Genomic DNA, 17,968 nt, shown 5'->3' with positions numbered 1-17,968 from the left:
TTTATTTAAATAAACATTCCTTTGTGTGAATAAACTTGGTGTGTCAATTGAATATAACCAATAATTAATGAACTTTTCTATTTTGCTTTTTTTGTCTGACTATTTATATAATAACAAAATTCTAACAAATATCCTATTTCACCATTAAATATACATTGGCTGTAATATTTTATAATTGATTAAATATTATTTTTGATTATGACATGTTCAAAATATACTTTTTAATTTCAGTTTCTCAGAAAATAAAATTTCAAGTTCCACTTTTAAATCAAAATTTGTTTTAATGTACTTTAGGAGCAGAAAAGATCCAAGCGTTAAAAGAAGGTACTGCTCTGGCAAAAAAGTGGTATCTGCTGTGTGAGGAAAATGTAAGTTTATTACTGAACTTTGAAGTTATTAGATTATCATAAATACATTTTAAAATTACAAAAACAATTCAGTTGCAGTAACCTCACACATAATGAGGTTTGATATAGATTCCCTGGTTTGATGGAGTTATTAGTCCACTACCAGTCCAAATGGAGGAAACTAGGTTTTGTCTCTGTCAATGTGTCTGTTTGTCGATCTTTACACATAGTACTAAACCAAATAACTTCTGCCTGGGTCAAAGTAAAAAGTAAAAAAACATTATTTCATCTGGACAAAATATTTATGCAAATTTATGTCATCTAGTACCACTGTGTCAAGTAGCCTTGTGCATGAAACATGTATGGGGTACCTGTAAAACAAAGTACACAAATTTTGTGCGGAACTAGGGTAGTCATAGACGTTACTCGTTATCTCTCAAATGAGTAGCTTGACCCCCAATTTTTTCAGACTCACTTTAAGGGTGAGGGGTGGTAGTATTTATGTCTGTGGTGTATATGTCGATTGATATGCTGCAGGTAGGAGTTTTAGCCACATATGTTACTATTGTCGTCTATGGGATTTGATTTGGTGGTATACACCCGACAAGGCTTCAAGTTGTATTATTGAAAACCAATAAATGGTACGGTGGATTATAAAAGTATCATGAAGTTCAACATCTAAACGTCACAATACACTTCATAATATAGGTTTCTAAATTGGTTCTTTTCAATTAGCAACAATACAAATTAATCATATTTTATATGTGTAAAGTTTCTTTTGGATGTCAGTATATATATATATATATTTGTCTTTTCTTCTCATCAGTCAAGTGAAAAGGAAAAGGCTCAGAAAGCTTTCATGAAGTTCTCATCGATTCTCAATCAACTGTCAACTCAGCGGGTCCTGCACCTACATGATATGGCTGAGCCAGAATTGCTGATTCTCGACCGATCACCAAAAGAGCTGATCATGAAGCTGTTTGAACAGCCGGCCATTGTTGAGCAGGGTTGGAGGAGCGAGATGTGTGGTAAGTGATACCCTGTCACGTCTTATTGGTGATCATGAAGCTGTTTGAACAGCCGGCCATTGTTGAGCAGGGTTGGAGGAGTGAGATGTGTGGTAAGTGATGCCCTGTCACGTCTTATTGATGTAGTTCAATTATCATCATCTGTTTGTACTGTCTGTAGGTGTGTGTATATAAAATTCCTCACTGCTCTTATGAAAAAATAGCTTAAAGTATTGTACTATATTATTTTTGTTACTGCTCACCACTTAAAAACAACCAAGGATCCATAACTGGTATATTTATTATTGGTAGAAAGTGTGTAATAAAAGAAACCTGGGCACAATTTCACAAAACATCATAAGCCTAGTTTTGCACATAAACAAAAATCTTCAACTTAACCACAATTCTTATTACTATTATAGTTCAACAATTATAGTTAGAAGAACACATATTTCATTTTCTTTTGTCTTTAAAACACTCCAGCTTCCGTAATGATGTAATTTTCTTCGTGAAATTGATGCCAAACATGTGTAACCTGCACGACCGTTATAACTGCAGACTTAAAACTTATGATGTTTAGTGAAACGGGCCCTTGGCTTTTAACTGGACGGAGTAGAATATATTTGATTTGACTGGTAGTGTCAGATACTGACTATCCATTAATGTTAGCTGGATATTGCACTCCTTTGCAAGAATAATGTAAGTTAGAATTGAGGTCTTGTTTCCTTACATGATTAAACAACATGTTTTGTGTATTACATTTATTTCATCCTCACTTCTGGGATGGAGAAAAAGTCTAGAGATTTGCTACCCACTACTGTTCTCTGCTTTTTACAAGGAATTTTCTTTTTCACAGATGCTTATGAAATAGCTGAAGAGATAGCCGAAATCAATGATCTTAATTTACAAGACTTTATATCGAGTTTTGTTGACAAATGGCTGCCGTCAAGAGAAGCCATGGATGATGGTGATAATGTAAGTAAACAACAAATATTTCATAACTTGTCATAATGCTCATCTGCAGATTTTGTCATAACTGCTAAAATAGTTTTTCTGTAATTCAGAGATGCAAATATTTGGATACATTTTATCATATATTTTTACCACAACCAAACTATTGTTAATGACTGGACTGTACCCCAGTGGTACAGTGCTGATGAGTCCGAGGTTCATTTCCCTGTAATAACGACAGCTGCCATATGTTTGGCACCTAGTAACCATTGATTGACACTGGCAGATCACTCTTGAGGTGTGATAGATTACAGGAGCAGGTCTTGGTGGACCCATTTAAATTTTCCAACTAGTCTCCCATTCATGGTGTGTGCTGTTCTGTGTGGGTAAAAAATGCACATTCTTTATCTTTGTTGCTATTTAGTAGGAGTAAATGCTGTGGCACCAGCAGGTTTCTTCACTCACAGAGACACCACGTAGTCACCACACAGACACCACGTAGACACCATGTACTCACGACATAGACACCACATAGTCACAACATAGACACTACATAGTTACGACATGGACAACATGTAGTCACAACATAGACACGGCGTACTCACGACATAGACACCACATAGTCACAACATAGACACTACATAGTCACGACATGGACAACTCATAGTCACGACGTACTCACGACATATACACCACATAGTCACGACATATACACCACATAGTCACGACATAGACACTATGTAGTCATGACATGGACAACACATAGTCACAACATAGTCACAACATAGACACCACATAAACACCACATAGTCAGCTTAAAGGGGAAGTCTCAAAGTTGCATAATGACCTAAAATATTTATTAATTTTTTTAATGAAATTTAAAGATTATACCTTGAATTGCATGCCCATAAAAACATTGCAACCAAATAATGTTATTTACTACTATTTTTAAAACTGACTGTCATATATTACTTGTTTATTAATCTGTTTCTTTTTCAGACTATAACCTTTGATTTATCAAAGTTGAATAAATCTGAACCACCGTCATTTGACGATGATGACAACCTAAAGAGGTATTTTCTTGTTATTTAGTAATTTTAGAAAAACAACTTAAAACAGTATAAAATAAAAGTTAACTGGATTTTATTTTTTAAATATGTAAAAGATATACTAAATAGGCTTTTGTAAAGGACATTCAGGGAATGTTTGTAAAAAAAAAAAAAAAAATTCACTTGAATTATTCAAGTAATATGCATGTGAACGTGAACTAATTTGTCATGCCCTATACTACTAAGGTTTGAGGCATGTCTTTCACAGGTCCGATCTCTGGTTAGCTAGGAGTCTGACACGGGACAGAAAGTAATATGCAAACTATTAAATACTTTTTTAATTTACTGATAGTTTTATTTTTGTACTGTAGCACATGTTTAGTTTCAAGTATTGTAGTCCTGATCATTTGAATGTTTTGTTTTCAGACTGTAATTCTTGTTTATCTGTTTCAGGGTGTTGTACATCATGAAGAAAGGATCACTTGAGACCAATGTTATATATTTGCTGAATATTGCTTTCCCACAGGTTTGTTGGTGTATATTTTCACGTGTTGTAGTACTCAAGTGGTACTATTTTATATAAAAACATAATATTACTACTTGCATTCCATTTTCAGTAGCTTTAATGGCTTTGGGGTGGGGGGGTTTTGTATTGTGGAACCACTGAATTATTTATTGTCAACAGAATATTCAGTAGTGATCGTATTGGTTTTATTTGTTCTTATAGCCAGCCAGGGAATTCATTATAAGTTGTCAGTGTCATCTCTCATCTCCCATCTTTCACTGTGTGGATCAATTAGCTCAGGACATATTCCTAAAAGGATTTCAATATTCATTTACTGGGTTTAAAAACCATGCATGAATGAATATTTACCAACACATCAGCATGAAACAGTGCAAAAAGTTTGAGTCCTGGTGTTATTTATTTCTTTTTAATATATATTGTTGTCAAGATTATTATCTTTGGAACAGAATATATAAAATATCTCTTGCTGCTTTTTGGTAGGAATAGTCTATTTGGCAGCAGTGGGTTTTCTTCCATTCTCTATACCAGGAATTCCAATGGGGCTATTTCTTGATCCAGCCAGTGCTGGTGAAACAGAGGCTATGGTATGTGCTATCCTGTCTATGGGATGCTGCATATAAATGATCCCTTCCTGCTAATCAAAAAGTATCTCTTTGTGTGGAGGCAGTGGGTTTCTTCTTGTTATCTGTGTGATCCTTAATCATATGTCCGATGCCATATAACTGTAATTAAAATGTGTTGAGTTAAATAAAACATTCCTTCCTTCCTATACCAAATGTCAAAATAACTATGTTAGATATGAAATAGCCATAGTATAAAATAACCACATATTAAACACCAAATAGCCTTCATGGATTTATCCAGGATTTTTCACCAGGGTCCCATGTCCAATGGGATTGGGAAAATTAGCGAGAGTAAACCATACTTGGGGATATGTTTTTAGGGCCCTGTTAAATTAATTTATTGGAACAAACATAATTAAATATATATTTTGTCGGACCCACAGAATGCCTGGATACATCCCTGGCCTTAGAGTAAAACGTTTTTGAGGTGTTGTTGAAGAAATATATTCCTTTCCTAATTAATAAACTTGATTTGATATTTCAGAAGACAGAATCTGTGAAGAGCTGTAATTTATCACAGCTGCGAGCTCTTCACTGTCTGCTCCAGCTGTGCGATAATGATCTACTGATGAAGGTCTGTGACAAGACAGCAGACAGTCTGCGGTCAGTGGGTTCTATAGTCGTGTAATAGTGAATTTTACAATGTCTTAACATTAATGACAGTAAAATTTTGTTCAGTATCACGTCACAATTTGCAATGCAAATTTCAGAGATATTTTAAACAATTTTAAAGTGTTATATTTTAAACAATTTTAAAGTGTTAAATAGTGATGGTTGCTAATCAGTTTTCAGTTGCTAATAAAAATTAAGAAAACAAAATATTCCAGAACAAAATGTTTATTTAATCTTTATTTGAGTGTGATGGGGTTTATTTGTTCACTGAAATGAAAAATAATGTTCGCTTTTCTGCAAATGTATATGCTTTTAAAGCAACTTTGTTTTTACATGAATAAAATATATATTGACATTAGTTGGATTTAATGTACCAGTTTCTTTAAATGCTTGTATCTGGATACCAAAATGTGTGTGTTTCATTTGGTGTCAAAATATTTGTTATTTGGTGGCCAAATTAAGGTCATGTGTATTTTGCTGGGCTCTCTTTTGCTTAAAAGCATGTAAATCATTGCAGTTTTGTTTGCTTTGTTTCATGCAGTGACCTCACCTCAATCATGGGCTATCTAGTTGAGCTAGAGAAGCTTCACTTTGTCTACAATGTGGAGAAATTTCAACAGTGTGATAAGGAGAGTCTGGTTAAAGGACTCTGGCGCAACCACAGTCACAAGAAGAATGTAAGTAAACCAATTAATATTTAAATACAGTTGAATCTATACAGGCGCCATTGAGGGTACTTACCAAACAAATTCTGTTTAGAGCAAGTTCATTTGTGCATATAAATAATAATACTTTAATAACTATATATTTACCATGTAATTAATTGATGAAATGTTCAGTTAACAATATAAGGTTATCATTATACAACCAATTAATTTCAATGCTTTCAAAGTTCAAACATTTCTGGACTATGTAAATTATAGGAATTTATGTTAGAAAAAGCTTGTTTTGTTCAAAGTTAGAACAGTCACCTGATGTGAAATGCAATAGAATTGATCCATCATGATAGGTGCCGGAAAGAATGTATTCACCATTTGTAGTATACCTGAAGAACTGTTTGGGTATTCTAAAGTGAAGGGGGCGAGATTTAGCTCAGTCAGTTCAATGCTCGCCTGAGGTGCTTGCTTCACAGGATCAAACCACCTCTGTGGATCCATTCAACTGATTGGGTTATTTTTTCGTTCCAACCAGTGCACCACAACTGGTATGTGCATTTTTGTCTGTTGGAAAGTGCATATAAAAGATCTCTTGCTGCTAATGGAAAAATGTAGCGGGTTTCCTCTGATGATTGAGCCATAATTACCAAATGTGATATCCAATAGCCGATGATTAAGTAATCAATGTGTTTCTAGTATTGTCATTAAACAGAACAGACTTTAACTTTTCTAAAGTGAAAAACCTGTTCTAATAATTTATATGTTCTGCTGAACATGCTCAGTCTTTTGTGTTAAAACATGATCAAATAGTATTAGCTTTACACAAGATACTTGCATACGAATATGTAAATATTTGTAAAATTGTGATTTGTTGGTTGTTTGTCTTGCAGGCTGTTTTGTTGGTTGCCTCGTTGTGTCTGGATTACGACATCCACAATCCTGTGTTCTGGGAACAACTACTCAAACAGTTCCTAACTCTGGGATTGGTACGTATCGCATGGAAACCATAAATCTGATCATATAATCCTCACATCTTTTGATAAGATCATTTTCACTCACTTTTATGAAATGCCAGCTATATTTGAGTCACATTCCTGATTTATCTTTTAAAGTTCCTCAGTATTTATTTATTTTTAAATTGTTTATTTCACAGATCTGTTCAAGTATATAGAGTGAAACCCTTCAAAAACCAGAATTTCCTCAAAACTTGTTGTTAACAGTCCCTTTTTATATATCAGTACAGGACAGAACCTATCTGGATTGTACATTTCTGGATTGTGCGATTGGTGGCAATTTGGCTGAGGTATGACCAATTGGCGATTGCTCTTAAGACAGCTGGTAGGTCATCGTACGATTGGTGGTACGCGTGGTCGTGCAATCACAAACGATTGGAGAAGATTGATCGCAAGATCAATCATAGGTAATCGTGAGACTGGTGGTGGTTATCAACGACTGATTGTACGATCAATCATGACAACCGCATGCACGATCGATAGCAGCCAGTCGTGAGATGAGTCGCTCAATCAGATATAAAGGCTTGCGATTGTGCATCAGCATCTGTAGTCCCCTAGCTCTCAAGGAGTACACTTCATTGAACTTTTCATCTGAAACTATAATTCACTATCATATGCTCTCTTCGGGTGTCGTAGTGGAGAGTGACCTGAACCCCAGAAGCCACTCCAAATATACTGGTTTGCGAGTTAAAGACTAGTGACACCAACAATCGTAAGGTCGTCCAACCAATCGGGACAGGTTGGGACTGGCTGCACTACCGACCGTGAGGTCGTATGACGGGTGGCACCACCAATCGTCAGGTAGCATGACCAATCGTGCGACTAGACCCGTGATCATGTACGACTGGTGGTGTGTCTATGCGTGACTGGTGGTATAACCATGTAAGACCTGTCTGCAACCTCTTACAATTTGGAATCGCAGATCAGAAGTTCTGAACATGACCATCGACCTTGCTGCGACTGATTTTGCTCTGGCAATCACCCACAACCTCTGCGACTAATGGCGCTCTTTCTATGATATGCCCACGATTCCAACATTTTGCGGTCATAACCTGGTCGCAGGCCCGGTGTGACTGGGACTTAAACCAGATGCCCTTTAATACCAGACTTGTTACTTGGTCCTGTGGGTGTCTGGTTTAAAAGGGTTTCACTGTATCTTAATTCAGGGGAATCTCTCTGTTTCAGCTGGATTATCTGGAGACGTTGCTAATACGACTGTGCAGTGTTCCTGACATTTGGACGGTTCCTTCCTTTGGGAAAGCCTGGCAGGCCTTTCTTTACAATGCACTGAACAAATGTAAGTGACCACAGTCTGGTTTTACTTATATTGTAATTACTTTTCAACAAGTTTTTTTTGTAACAAGGAAATCCAAACAGCAAATGTTTTTAGATTCTAGTAGTTTAATAATTTTAATATAATATCTTTTAATAAAATTGGAATTAATAATATGGTGCAGAATTATCTTTGCAATAAGAACAAATTTATTTTTATTTTATTTCAGTATTCATGAGTTTGAATTCTTCTGATTTTGAAGATGACTGTTGTATTGTTGATAGTTTAAAGTGTTTTGAAGACATGAATCCTTCCTGTTTTCCTGAGTCTGAAATGTTTTTCTTGCAGATTGTCCTCCACTTAGTGAGCCCCAGGAAGAGATGTGTGTGCACTACTTCAACATACTGCACAGGTTAACTGACGCATAATTTTCTCTTGTTCTGTTTTTGTTGTTGGGTTATTTTGTTTGTATTTATACAACAATTATGATGTAGTGCCATTTATTCTATAACTTACCCATAATATCCATGTCATAAACCCATTTAATATTTATACAATATAAACGAGCTTCCATTTTGTATCATGTATTTTCCCCCAAGTAAAATTATTTTTAATTGTCACGAGCTTTACCCATTAATCAATTTTAATTTATATAACTAAACTCATTTGATTAACGTTCAGGTAAGGTCGCAGTACACCAATTGTATGACGTCAAGATATTTTGCCTCTCTTGTCATTCTAGTGGGAGATAACAATTTAATATGTCTTTAATAGATCTTTTGTTTTCAAACCAACAAGACTGTAAACCTGAGCATAACATTTTGATAAAAATTAGTTAAAGTGTGTGACAATAAACTACATTTGTGACATGTAATGAAGTTATATTACTTATGACAGCAACTTTAGAACTGACTTTTTAATATCGAAATAAAATGTTATTTCACAGGTGTTATAGGGTAAATAGAATTCGCGCCATGTGTTTTTTTAATATGTAAAATACCAACCTCATCTAATTCATTGGTATTTGACTCCATTATTTGTATCCATGACAAATCCAATATCACTATTAAGTTTCTATAGTTATTTTAAAATATCCTAGGAGACTACCTAGCCAGTGAACTAATAATTCAAATAACCTTTTAGAACAAGCTTAGAATCAAAAAGAAATATTTCATCACAAAATTTCATAACAAATATTTGAATATTAGAATGGATTTGTTTTAAATTTAATTCATTTCAGTTCTTTTCTTTATTGGATGTGAGGCCATAAGTCCATACATACAAGTAAAACAATTATGTATTGAGATTTTAGGACCAGTTGCTCAAATATTTAGCTGGCCGTTTGGAAAAAAACAAAACAAAATTATTATTACTTTTATTAAAATTTAGTAATAATTTAATCTAATCTAATATATTTTTTGTTAATTTATTATGTTTATTATTATTATTATTACTTTTCTAAAAAATATCCATATTTATTTCTTTATCCAGCTTTATATATATACATGTTATGTTGCAATGTGTTTGAGGGTTGTTTTTGTTTTTCATTTCAGGTGTCCTGTGATAATGAGTGTGGACGTGAGGTCGCTGGCTGATCAGTACCAGAGACTGGAGCTGGCGGTGTGTGCTGCCTGCTGTCTGATCTTACATGGAGACCAGGCAGTAAAGGTGATACACTCGCAAATATATCTAGAATAAAACATGTAACATTAAAAGAAATGGGTGTTTATAAATAAGTGGCCTTTAAGCTTGATTTTAATACAGAGGGACATCCCATGTCTTTTATGAACATGGTATTTGTATGAAAGTGGTGTCATACAAACACTGCTTTCCTGTGAATCTTTAACAGAAAAATATTGTTATAATGTTTTGTTATAGAAGTATCTTGATATGTGTAATAAATGTGTTGTAACTAAAATATTGTTGTAATTGTTTGTTACGGGAATATCTTGATGTGTGTAATAAATGTGTTTATTATCCATATGGTTCAACATAACCGAGTTAATAATAATCATACGAAGCACACGTGTAATAACAAGTGTAATGACGTTGCTTCTCCAGTCCTAGCCCAGACTGTGCATTTAAAATATGACGTCATTTTGTCGTCTCCTAGTTGTGGCTGTAACATTTTGAGTTGGGTCTTGTTATTCATAAAGAAAACAACAATAATAATATGGATAATGAAGAAATTATTACACTTGCATGTGAGTCATACTGATTTTACGAAACTCATGTCAGGATTCATGTATTACCCTCGCTCTCACTCAGACAATATAAAAATTCTGACACTCGTTTCGTAAAATCAGTATGACACAAGCTCGTATAATAATCTCTATTTAACTAAACGACTGTTGTAATTGTCTGTTACAGGAATATCTTGACGGGAACAAACTGCATCACTTACAGCACCTGGATTCCCTCATGAAGATGGGCTTGAATGCAGCCATTGCTCAAGAGGTATTGTGATTTTGAGCCGTTATTCTACTTTTTTTATATGAATAAGAGTTACTGTCATTTTGAACCATTACTTTACATTTTCTTTCAAGCTGTTATTTCAGTTTTGTTTGAATATAGCTATTACTCAAGAGATAAGTACTATAATTTCAAGCTGTTATTTCAGTTTTGTTTGAATATAGCTATTACTCAAGAGATAAGTACTATAATTTCAAGCTGTTATTTTAACTGTTTGAATGCAGCCATTGCTTGTGATAATGTGATTTTGGGCTGGTATACTTAATCTGCATAGTTAATCTGCATTTTGTCTGTCTTAGCAGCAAAGTAATGATTTGTGTGAATAGATGACCTTGTAAACCCACGGATCAGGCTTTTCTCTTGTTTTTGTGTGCTTTTGCAAACTGTCCAGTGATCCTTTTGCCTACTTTTTAGTCTCTGTCCTATTTTTTCTACTTTTTTGTTTTGCTTTGCCATGCTCTATTTCAAAATGCTGTGAATTGCTGTAAGAGAGTGCATGTCGCTTTTTGTAATTGAAATACGTTCTCATTAAAGGGACAGACCCTAATTTCAGCCCATGAAAATGCACACATTTGGATAAAGTTAGTCATGTCAAACATGAGTCTGACTTTCAAATGGTGAAATATCCTCTAAAAATAGACTAAAACTCGACTCCATAACTGTTACTTCTCAGATGCATGTGTATTTTTAAAAATATGAGAAATACATTTTTTGATATTAAAAACACCAGGATGACCAAAAACACTTTGAATGTATGGAAATGAATAATCTAAACAATAAGATCTAAGTAAAGTATGATCTCAGTTATCAAAAACGGCTCTAATAGTAAAAAATATGCCTTAGTGTTTAAAAACTTGGGTATGTCCCTTTAATATCACTTTTTGGATTTCATACATTCATTTACCCATCAATAATGTGCTGTTTCAGTCCTACTTTTCTTCTATTTTTTTCTTTATATTTTCCTTCTTTGATCCTACATTTTCATTTCTACTTCTGCCCTATTTTTTTTATAAGGGTCTGCTTGACAGCCTGTATTTGCTTAATACTTTGTAATCTTTAAATGTATTCTATTCTTATTTTTAGTGTTTAAATGATGTCATTCAGGCAAAGCATTAAAAAGATTTGGCTTCGTTTAACCCAAGTTGTGATTTGATCATTTTATTATTTGTTGAATAAAGAGAAAAGTAAAATTATAAGCAGTACAAATAATAGTGAGTTGGAAATACACTTTACTTGGAAAGTTGATGATTGATTTAAAGGTTCACATTAATTTGCATCATGTCATGTGTTTACTCTAAATTATGTACCACTTTTTTTTTTTTTTTGTAGGTTCAAGGTGCAATTTTTGACATGATTGATGAACAAAAGGAGTATCTGCTGATTCTGGGAAGTACTTACAAACATCGCTTCATTCAACATGTCATCAAGTGTGACAAAATCAATCATTTGGTGGAATTTGCTGTCAAACACAAAAGGTTGGTGGATTGCTTATGTATTTAGCTTATTACAGTGAAACGAATACATTAAAACATTTAAGAGTATCAAACTGGCTTTATATATATATACCGGCGTCACGGCAGGCCATCGGTCTACAGGCTGGTAGGTACTGGGTTCGGATCCCAGTCGAGGCATGGGATTTTTAATTCAGATACCGACTCCAAACCCTGAGTGAGTGCTCCGCAAGGCTCAATGGGTAGGTGTAAACCACTTGCACTGACCAGTGATCCATAACTGGTTCAACAAAGGCCATGGTTTGTGCTATCCTGCCTGTGGGAAGCACAAATAAAAGATCCCTTGCTGCCTGTCGTAAAAGAGTAGCCTATGTGGCGACAGCGGGTTTCCTCTCCAAATCTGTGTGGTCCTTAACCATATGTTTGACGCCATATAACCGTAAATAAAATGTGTTGAGTGCGTCGTTAAATAAAACATTTCTTTCTTTTATATATATATATATATATATACTACTCAAAAGAATTTAAGGGTCAAAAATTTATAACCGAATAAGTTTCAGAGAGTATTAGATTGATGATGTAAACTACACCAATTTTTTTATTTATTGTTCCATATTTACAAAAAAACACAAATAAACGTCACTGTATACAAGAAAGTCACATGACATGCTGTCAAAGTTGAAGGTTGTCAAACATGGATTTTACACATTAGAACATTCGTTTAATAGTGTGTGAATCCACCCCTGGCGCGAATACACTCGATATATCGTTGCCTCATGCTGTTAATCAGACGTCTGAAGAACTCTTGGGGAATGGCCTGCCACTCTGCCATAAGAAGTTGACTCAGATCATGAAGGTTGGCCGGAGGGGCATGGTTATCCCGAACTCTCCTGCCTAATTCGTCCCAGGCGTGCTCTACTGGGGCCAAGTCAGGCGAATATGCTGGCCAATCCATCCTGGCGATACCTTGTTGTCTGAGAAAGTCCGTTACCACCCTGGCGCGGTGGGGTCTGGCATTGTCATCCTGCAGAACTGCCCCGCCGCCAATCTGCTGAAGGCCTGGGAGAATCAACGGCCGGATAATCTCATTCAGATAGCGGATTCCATTCAGATTGCCATCCACCACATAGAGGGGGGTCCTGTGGTGGATAGAGATGCCGCCCCACACCATGACGCTGCCACCACCGAACCGGTGACATTGTCTAACGTTAACGTCAGCGAAGCGCTCCCCAGGACGTCTGTAGACACGAACCCGACCGTCGTTGAACTGGAGACTAAACCTGGACTCATCAGTGAACATCACTGGACCCCACTGAACACGTTGCCACCGCAGATGAAGCGTGCACCAGTGACGTCTGGCCGTTCTGTGACGTGGTAGGAGTAGTGGTCGAACAGCCTGGCGACGGCAGCGTAGATTATTGGCTCTTAGACGATTGCGTATGGTTTGATCAGACACTCGAGTTCCAGTCGCAGTCCGCAGATTGTCACGTAATCGGCGTGCAGTGGTTGTGCGTTGACGTAGAGCCATATTGGTGATGTAGCGGTCCTCTCTATTTGTAGTGCTTCGGGGTCTTCCCGAACGTGGACGATTTCGAACAGAATTCGTTGCTTGGTATCGTTGCCACAGTCGGCCAACGACACTCTGACTGACACCAAGTCTCAGAGCAACATTTCTTTGCGTATTGCCATCCTGAAGCCAAGCAATAGCCCTTCCTCGATCTTCGATAGTCAGTTGAAGTCGTACCATTGTCGAATTTGGAGTGTGCACCGTACACGAACGCAAGCTCCAATTATACGGAAATTCAGCATTGGGAACATGGAATACACGTGCAAAGCGTGCAAATGAAGCGCTTTGTGAAAAAGCAAGTTATGGGCACTTAGCAGACCTTTCGCTTTCGCCCTAATTTACGTGCAAATGTAAGCATGTTTTCGCCATTAGAACTAGTCGACAGTGTCAATGACAGTGGATTTTAATTCATTTATGGGTTGCTTAGACCCACTTTCGTCAAAATGGAACAATACCATGCGTGACATTATGGTCTAGCTAATATAATTGACATTCAGAAAATAATGTCGAAAATATCGTCTGACCCTTAAATTCTTTTGAGTAGTATATATATATATATATACTCACAGAAAAAAGTTCCTGTGCATCATTAACATTTCAGTGAGACGTATATTTTTAAAATGTACAAATGTTGTGTTTTACATAGATGTACTATTTATCTGTTAAAAGTACAGTGATTCTCTCCTATCTTCTGCACCTGAAGTGCGGTCTACACAATGCTTGGTGCACCGTCAGTGACGATGTAACAGAACAACGTACTGATGTACTGTCATGGTCGTACTTTGTGATCACCTACCAAAAAATATGATGGCCCAAAATATAATAATGGTGGTTGGCAAATTATTGTAAGAGAACCATGAGCGAGATTTTAATGTGGAATACAAATATTAATACTGGCTCATATGTTATATCTCTAAAGAAAATCGCCCACATATTATTTGGGCGACTAACGTTATGATTTTTTTTAAATATTTAAGTCGCCCAAACAGGATATTGGTTGCATATTGTCTACGTGGCCACAGGCCATTTTGAGACCTGATTATGTACCCTGCAAATCATGTTACAGTAGGTTGTTTGTCCAATAATAATTTTGTGTATTAACTATTAATTATTATTATTATTTTTTTTTTTTTTTGTCTGCAGACTAAAGGAAGCGGCAAATCTTGTGAAATCATACTGTTCATTCTACACTTGGTTTGGAGAAAAACTGTCACAGTACATGGAAACAAAGAGATGTAACAGTCATCTTGAGGTAAAATTTAAATTTGTTTTAATGTAATTTTAAATTGCTGTTCCGTCTTCAGATATTTATGACAGGCAGATATCCAATCAACAGTTCATATGCATGGTTGGACTGTCAATCATTCATATATTTACTTTATTAAAAATAAAATCTACAAGCAAACATACCTTTAAGGCTGTTCATATGCAATTCATTTCAGTTTAATAAAATCAGAATATTTGGGGGACAAAAAACTCAACCTTTACAAAATCAGGGCTTCTAGAATTTTATAAAAATTCACTAGCCATGGGATCAGTGATTTTAAAAATTCACTAGCCCAACTTTAAATAAATACAATTTTACTAATAGTAATAATCAGATATGTCACCTAAAGAGGGAGATTGAGCTTACAAATCCTTAGATTGGGGTGGAAAGAGGGGTCAGGATATTCACATTTACGAAATATGTAAATGCAGCATCTGACAAGATTTTGTTTCCACTAGCCGTTGCTCTAGTAATAGTAATTATTTACTAGCCCAACACTGAATATCACTAGCCATGGGAATGGGACTACCATAATCTAGAAACCCTGCAAAATATATGGTTTGTTGTAACTTCATATGTAGGTTTTAAAATACAGATTTTAATGTACAATTTATTTCTTTTCTTACAGGCATTTCTACAACTAAAGGATCAGTGTTGTCACTAGAGACAGCACACATCAGACAGTAGACCAAAATACACAATTTCTTTCTGTTCTAAATGAGCATGATGGGCACAATTTGATACATAAAGTCTTTCACTTTAAGGATAAAATGTTCTTGGGTAACTGAAAAACACTGGTGAACAATTTGTTTTTAAAGTGATACATAAGGTGACAAAATAGTATGAAGACGTCCTTCACAAAAGACAATTGATTATTCCTACCCCAGAAATTGTTGCTGAATGGCTTTAGCGTTGACCAATGTGTTGACCAATGTGTTTGACAGAACAAGTATAAAAAGCAGTGCCACCGTGTTCGAGTTGTGTATTTCACTGTTTTATGTATCAAGAGGAAAGACATTAGGTTTTGGAAATATTTGATTTAATTACTATACCATCAGCACTAAATATATTTTAAATGGTTATCAATATATTTATTGAATTTGTATCTATATAAATGTATCTATAAGACTTTATCTTAGCACTTATTATTTGTCACAGAATTTTGTTTATTTGTACACAAATAATTTTGATGGACAGTTAAATGTGTGGAGAATTGAATTTAGACATAAAAACATGGAACCAAGTTTGTAACATTATGTACACTGAATATACATGTATATAGATTTCCTTCGCTATTCATCTTGATCAAGTTAAAAAAAATTGTCTTTGAGACAATTCATCAAATAATTTTTATAGTATATATAGGTTGGAAGAATTATTTGATATTTAAAATACAGATGTCTCTTGTGACAAGGATATTGTGCTGTGTAAATATGAAAGAAAAAATTGATACTTCATTCTAAAGTAATTGATTTTTAATAAACAATAAACTGTTAAATTTGTTCGAGTTCCTTTAAGTATGAAAGTATGATAGTACTTGATAATGTTGTTGAACCTGCTTTAAAAAGGCATAACCACCACCAGAATTTGAAGGAAAAGAACCCTACTTTCACTAAATTGACACCAAGTTAATCTACAAATCTAAAACACACATTTGGATAAGGTTATAACAGAGCTGAAGTGTATGATGTTTAAACAGGAAAATACAGTCAAAAATTAGAGCTTGTCTCAATAACCATAACTTTTCAGATGCACATGCGTTTTTAAAATTAAAAAAAAATGCATTTTGGAGTATTACAAAAACCTGGATGACCAGAACCACTTCAGGTGTATGAAAATGAATATTCTAAATAATAGAATGTAAGTACTTCAAATTTAAATAATCAAAAATGGCTTTAATAGCAAAAAAACATGTTGTAGTGTTCACAAACTAGGGTCTGTCACTTTAAATGACGGTCGGTGTCAGATGTTATTTCGACACTTTGCCAAGAAAGGAAATTTCTTACACCCGTTGGTGAGAACACTGTTATTTTTGTATAACACATGGTTGTTTACACATGTACGTGTGTTAACAATTTCAAGACACAGGACTGGCTGCTCCTCAGTGATGATCAGGTCACCAGTGCCATACATCCAATGAAAAACTACACGATGGAAATCGATTAGACTGTGACGTATAGTTAACCTGACATTCATGTGCTGTAAATAACTTTGTCGAATTTTTTTTTTAAATTTGCTTAAAACCTGGTTTTTGAGAATATGTAAGAAATAGAATAATACATTCATGTCTGTTAGATACCATTTATCTCACAACTCGTTTAAAAACGTATCAAACTCTCTTTCACTTGTTAGATACATTTTAAAACAACTTGTGAGATAAAAAGGTATCCAATGGCCATTCATGTATTCTTCATCTGTCACACAGCTACTCCAGACAGTAAACAATCTTATATGCACACTGTAGACACGTTTATCAGTATATTATTTATGTAGACTCCATTAGAGTAATATACTGATAACATGTGTCTACAGTATCTTATTATTTCCTGTAAAGCCCATCTTGTCACTGTAAATTATTGTTACTGTATATTTCTTATATGCCGTTGTGTTATAAATGGCTGGAGTTGTACTACAGTTGTATTCCGTTCCACAGACAGATACTGTAGCTCTTGATGCAATATTCAGTCATGGTTCACTGGTTGGGTTGTGTGGGAGGAAATGATTTTATTAAGGGTGATTAATTCTGCAACCCATCCCGGCAGCTCCATCTGAATATAACTTGCACACCTTGAAAAGACCACCTGCGAACAGTTCATATGTTACCAAGTCTCCAAATACCTTGTTGTGTTGGTTGGGTAACTACATATATGAGACAAATTTATTAATCTACCTCAACTCTTAATCAGTTTTGGAAATGGAATGACACTAGAGTTCATTTATAGGTAGTACTAAACCAAATAACATTTGGCTGGGTCAAAGTTTGAGGTGCACCTAACTTTTGATAGAGCCATTAATAACACATGTCCTGCCAATGATAATAAATGTTTGTTGTGATGAAACGTTAGTTCATCTGGGCAGTAAATTCCTGTAATTTAATTAATTAGTGTCAATGTACCAACTACCATTGTGCTTCAAACATTGAGGTCCTAAAAAT

General features: G+C 35.0%; 1 protein-coding gene across 1 annotated transcript in view; it reads left to right on the top strand.

Annotated features, from left to right (window-relative positions):
- LOC121370011 (kinetochore-associated protein 1-like) overlaps positions 1–15,945 on the top strand; it is a 61,971-nt gene extending 46,026 nt beyond the window's left edge. Inside the window, exons 49-63 of the mRNA XM_041495103.1 lie at positions 295–368; positions 1,174–1,375; positions 2,211–2,329; positions 3,305–3,378; positions 3,808–3,880; positions 4,988–5,106; positions 5,657–5,792; positions 6,662–6,757; positions 7,970–8,081; positions 8,406–8,469; positions 9,611–9,725; positions 10,428–10,514; positions 11,859–12,004; positions 14,691–14,799; positions 15,443–15,945. Coding sequence (XP_041351037.1) covers positions 295–368; positions 1,174–1,375; positions 2,211–2,329; positions 3,305–3,378; positions 3,808–3,880; positions 4,988–5,106; positions 5,657–5,792; positions 6,662–6,757; positions 7,970–8,081; positions 8,406–8,469; positions 9,611–9,725; positions 10,428–10,514; positions 11,859–12,004; positions 14,691–14,799; positions 15,443–15,478 — 1,562 coding nt within the window. The 3' untranslated portion in view covers positions 15,479–15,945. The remainder of the gene's footprint in view (positions 1–294; positions 369–1,173; positions 1,376–2,210; positions 2,330–3,304; positions 3,379–3,807; positions 3,881–4,987; positions 5,107–5,656; positions 5,793–6,661; positions 6,758–7,969; positions 8,082–8,405; positions 8,470–9,610; positions 9,726–10,427; positions 10,515–11,858; positions 12,005–14,690; positions 14,800–15,442) is intronic.
- Positions 15,946–17,968: the final 2,023 nt, after the last annotated feature.

The sequence above is a fragment of the Gigantopelta aegis genome, chromosome 4 (genome assembly GCF_016097555.1).
Source record: "Gigantopelta aegis isolate Gae_Host chromosome 4, Gae_host_genome, whole genome shotgun sequence".
In the NCBI taxonomy this organism is placed as follows: Eukaryota; Metazoa; Mollusca; class Gastropoda; order Neomphalida; family Peltospiridae; genus Gigantopelta; species Gigantopelta aegis.
This window is presented reverse-complemented; position numbering and strand designations above follow the sequence as displayed.